This window comes from Pelophylax lessonae, assembly GCF_965119305.1.
Source record: "Pelophylax lessonae genome assembly, chromosome: 1".
Lineage (NCBI taxonomy): Eukaryota > Metazoa > Chordata > Amphibia > Anura > Ranidae > Pelophylax > Pelophylax lessonae.
The window spans coordinates 15,207,079-15,212,100 of record NC_138768.1 but is presented as its reverse complement, the minus strand read 5'-3'; the positions used below and the strand labels follow the sequence as shown (position 1 = coordinate 15,212,100).

The window sequence follows — 5,022 nt, the reverse complement described above, 5'->3', positions numbered from 1 at the left end:
CCTTTACTAATTAGTTTGATGTCTGTTTCTTAAATACAGCACTATTATTGTGTATCCGGTATTACCTTCAGTGATTTCTGTGATATTGCAAGCTGTGCTTACTTGACCTAGTGTGTCAGAGGGGCTGGAGTCATTCAGGAGGTCAAGGCAAAGAACAAAGAACTCATCCTATCCAGTGGCACCTGCAGGAGGAGCACTACCCTGTAGTAAAACTACACTGTTAAACTACCTGTGGATTTTGTCAAGTCAACAAGTTACCATGCTGTCCATACAGACTAGAACTGAAGAGGTTTAACTTTTTCATAAAGTTACATTTGAAACAGAAGGAATGTAGGTTATGTTTTTAAGGCTTTCCATTTTTTTATAGAAAGCTCAACTCAATTAAAACAGTTTTTTTTAATTTTTACACTTTTTTTTTTCCAGCAAAATGAATGACCTCAACCAGACGGTATTTGCTGAATTTGTGCTTATTGGCTTTCAAAGCCTTTACAACTTCAGAATGGTTCTTTTCACCAATTTACTTTTCATTTACATTGTCATCTTCAGTGGAAATGTTTTCATTTTTAGTTTGGTGCTGGCAGTTAGTCACCTCCATACGCCCATGTATTTCTTTCTAAGCAATCTCTCATTATCAGATGTGCTAATAACTTCCGACATTGTACCAAAGATGCTACAAATACTGTGGACGGCACGGGGAAATATCGCTGTCTCCAGCTGTATTCTTCAGTTCTACATATTTGGTTCTCTGACCACATTGCAGTGCTTGCTTCTGACTGTCATGTCTTATGACCGTTATCTCGCTATTTGTAAACCTTTAAGATATCCTTCCATCATGACCTCTGAACTTTGCTGCAACCTCATCATTTTCTCCTGGATGCTCGGTTTTACTCCAACATTCCCAGTGGCAACTTGTCTATCCATGCTACGCTTCTGTCACCTGAACACCATTGACCACTTCTTCTGCGATCTGGCCCCCTTCCTGGACTTGGCTTGCTCAGACGTTTCTATGGTCAAACTGTTGGCATTCTCCTTCTCATTTCTCGTCACCTTCTTCCCATTCCTTTTCATCATGGTGTCTTACACTTCTATCATTCAAACAATCCTTAGGATAAAGTCAGAGAACGGGAGACAAAAGGCTTTCTCAACATGTAGCTCCCACCTGGCTGTGGTGTCCTTGTACTATGGAACTCTCTTCATTCTGTATGGTGTCCCCTCGAAGAAGCAGTCTCTAAATGTTAACAAGATTTTATCTCTCTTATACACGATTGTAACGCCGTTCCTAAATCCAGTAATCTATTCCCTTAAGAACCAGGAGATTGGCAGAGCCGTTGCAAAAGTTCTAAGAAAAAGAACACCCAAATGATCCTTTCCCTCTGATAACATAGACTTCAACCATTGGTGTTCAAAGCTGAAATAAAAACAGATACAATAAAAAAAATAATTGAATCCAATTTTATATTAATTCAAATATTGTGAGAACAATATAGAGACACAAATGTAGAGCATTTAAGGACACCACCACTAGCTTGTCTTCTTTTCAAGGACTTTTCATGCCCAATTTTTTTAAAAGAAAGTTCAGAAAACACAAACATAGGTTTCCCTCACAGGGGTTTTCGGAATTTCTTCCCCTTCAACATAAACAAAACTCAGCCCTTCGGGCTTGTACTTGCAGCACTGCCGCTCTGGCCTTACACTCCAGGCCCTTGTCTGTCTCCTACAGACTATTCATTGACCAACTTGGTGCACACAGCTAGCAGCCTCTTGCTGCACTGACTCCCACAAAGAGCCCTCCTGACTCCTGGGACAGACCTCCTGTCTGCTGAAGGGGAGCCCTCCTGACTCCTGGGCCAGACCTCCTGTCTGCTGAAGGGGAGCCTTCCTGACTCCTGGGCCAGACCTCCTGTCTGCTGAAGGGGTGTCTTCCTGACTCCTGGGCCAGCCCTCCTGTCTGCTGAAGGGGAGCCTTCCTGACTCCTGGGCCAGACCTCCTGTCTACTGAAGGGGAGCCTTCCTGTCTCCTGGGCCAGACCTCCTGTCTGCTGAAGGGGAGCCTTCCTGACTCCTGGGCCAGACCTCCTATCTGCTGAAAGGGAGCCTTCCTGACTCCTGGGCCAGACCTCCTGTCTGCTGAAGGGGAGCCTTCCTGACTCCTGGGCCAGACCTCCTGTCTGCTAAAGGGGAGCCTTCCTGACTCCTGGGCCAAACCTCCTGTCTGCTGAAGGGGAGCCTTCCTGACTCCTGTGCCAGACCTCCTGTCTGCTAAAGGGGAGCCTTCCTGACTCCTGGGCCAGACCTCCTGTCTGCCAAAGTGGAGCCTTCCTGACTCCTGGGCCAGACCTCCTGTCTGCTGAAGGGGGGCCTTCCTGACTCCTGGGCCAGACCTCCTGTCTGCCAAAGTGGAGCCTCCCTGACTCCTGGGCCAGACCTCCTGTCTGCTGAAGGGGAGCCTTCCTGACTCTTGGGCCAGACCTCCTGTCTGCTGAAGGGTAGCCTTCCTGACTCCTGGGTCAGACCTCCTGTCTGCTGAAGGGGAGCCCTCCTGACTCCTGGGCCAGACCTCCTGTCTGCTGAAAGGGAGCCTTCCTGACTCTTGGGCCAGACCTCCTGTCTGCCAGGGTGGAGACCAGAACCATGGTCAGGTTACTACTAAAAGCTCAGCACACACCTGACCAATTAGCATGCTGGCTGTCTTGGACTCAGAATTGGAGATTTCCTCCTACCCGGATCACTTTGAAATTTCCAGGCTCCAGGTTCCAAAATGGACTTTAGAAAACCATGAGGAAACTGAAAGGCCAGTTTCCTGTTCATGTCACAAGCTCCCTGGAGTCCCTCAACCCATCTGGTTGAGAATTCTGGGTTCAAAATAGCTTTCTAGATCCTGGCAGGACAACACTCTGCCACAATATATTAAAAACATTTTCAAATACAGTTTGCCTTCTTTTTTTATAAATTTAGATTCCTGTATTGCAAGACTCCAAATGGGAAATTGAGGAGCAGTAGATCAGGTCTATAAGGCTTTAAAACTTCATTGCAGTGATGTAGGCACACTTAAAGCTATGATTTATCAATGTGCTGTTGCTCCTTCGATGTCCATTCAGGAGGCTGGGGGGAAGGTCCTTGACCAAGTTGTACTGCTTAACTGCCGGGGAAACCTTGCTGCCTAACAGAGGAAACCTGGGTCACAGAACTGGCTGAGCAGAATTATAAATATTTTAGGTTAGGTAAGCCTGAAATTCAGAGGTAGGCAACCTTTTAGAGGATGAGATCTACCTGGACAACATGGAGAAAATCAAAGATCCCTGGAGGGGCACCGCCCTTTAAAAAAAAAAAAAAAAGCTATTAAGCCCCAAATACAATTACAGCATGAGGAACACATAGTGTGTCACAGTAGTGTCCTTTGCCTACCTTCAAATCACCCTTCCCCCAGAGTAGTGTCCTCTGCCCCTCCTTCATATCACCCTCCCCCCACAGTAGTGTCCTCTGCCCCTCCTTCATATCACCCTTCCCCCACAGTAGTGTCCTCTGCCCCCCCCCTTCATATCCCCCTTCTCTCACAGTAGTGTCTTCTGCCCCCCTTCACATCACCCCTCCCACAGTAGCAAATGCAAACGTCCACAAAATGAGCCCATTTTGGAAAGCAAACACCCCAATGTATAATCTTTGAGGCATAATGAGTGTTTTGAAAATGTCATTTTTTCCACAAGATTTTGTAAAATGTGGAAATAAAATGAAAACACATTTTTTTTTTTTACACAAAGTTGTCCATTTATACAATATTTCTAACACATAGCATGTACATAGCAAATATTGCACCCCAAAATACATTCTGCTACTCCTCCTGAGTATGGCGATACCACATGTGTGAGACTTTTACACAACCTGGCCACATACAAAGGCCCAACATCCAAGGAGCACCTTCAGGCATTCTTGGAGGATAAATTACACATATAATTTCCTGACAACCTATCGTACTTTTGAAGGCCCTGGAGCACCATGAGAATGGAAACGCCAACACAAAATGACCCCATTTTGGAAAACAAACACCCCAACGTATAATCTTTGAGGCATAATGAGGTATTTGAACATGTCTTTTTTTCCCACAAGTTTTTGTAAAATGTGGAAAGAAAATAAAAACACTTCACGGGGAAGGCAGTGACATGGTTTTTTGAGGAAACATGGAAAATGGTCAGCACAGATGATGAAAATGGGGAAAGGATTAAAAATATGGGCTATTACTTTAGGGATGTGTGATAAAGTCAGACGCATTCTCCAATGCACAGGCCGGGTTATTAGGGACACTGGGGACAATGGTAGCTGGTATCTCTACGAAATCCTCTTTTGCTGCACACACAACATCTTTTTTGGCATCTTCGGCCTGCTTCAGATGGTGGAATGTTGTCTGGGAAGTGGCGCTCATGAAGTCGGTTAACAGCATCAAAGTGAACTTTTTCTGGGGGGGGGGTCTTTTTTGATAGATGAGGGAGGTAACAATTTCTTCAAAGGAAGGGGGTGGGGCTTTCCATGAATTTGGTGTAGATAATATATGCATTATAAATGGCCAAATGAAATCGCTACTTTCTTGTACCAGAAACCTCCTTGTTGCCAAATAAGGCTGAAGCATTTGGTCATTAAAATTAAAATACACTACCACTCCCCCCCCCCCCCATCCCCCAAATGTAAAGATTATATTCTTGGATGTATGTTGGCTATTGAATGGGACCTCATCTTCTTTGAACCTCAACTGTGGTGTCATTATGGATGGTGGACATCATGTATACATTCCTGCTATCCTTCCACCTCAAGGGTCAGACCTCCTGTCTGCTGAAGGGGAGCCCTCCTGACTCCTGGGCCAGACCTCCTGTCTGCTGAAAGGGAGCCTTCCTGACTCTTGGGCCAGACCTCCTGTCTGCCAGGGTGGAGACCAGAACCATGGTCAGGTTACTACTAAAAGCTCAGCACACACCTGACCAATTAGCATGCTGGCTGTCTTGGACTCAGAATTGGAGATTTCCTCCTACCCGG

The 5,022-nt window shown here is 45.6% G+C and overlaps 1 protein-coding gene across 1 annotated transcript; it reads left to right on the top strand.

Annotated features, from left to right (window-relative positions):
* Positions 1-427: 427 nt before the first annotated feature.
* LOC309544606 (olfactory receptor 5G29-like) lies at positions 428-1,363 on the top strand (the record flags this gene model as incomplete). Its single annotated transcript, XM_082243512.1, has 1 exon — positions 428-1,363. One exon carries the CDS (start codon positions 428-430, stop codon positions 1,361-1,363), a length of 936 nt encoding a protein of 311 aa, XP_082099638.1.
* Between the last annotated feature and the right edge of the window lie 3,659 nt (positions 1,364-5,022).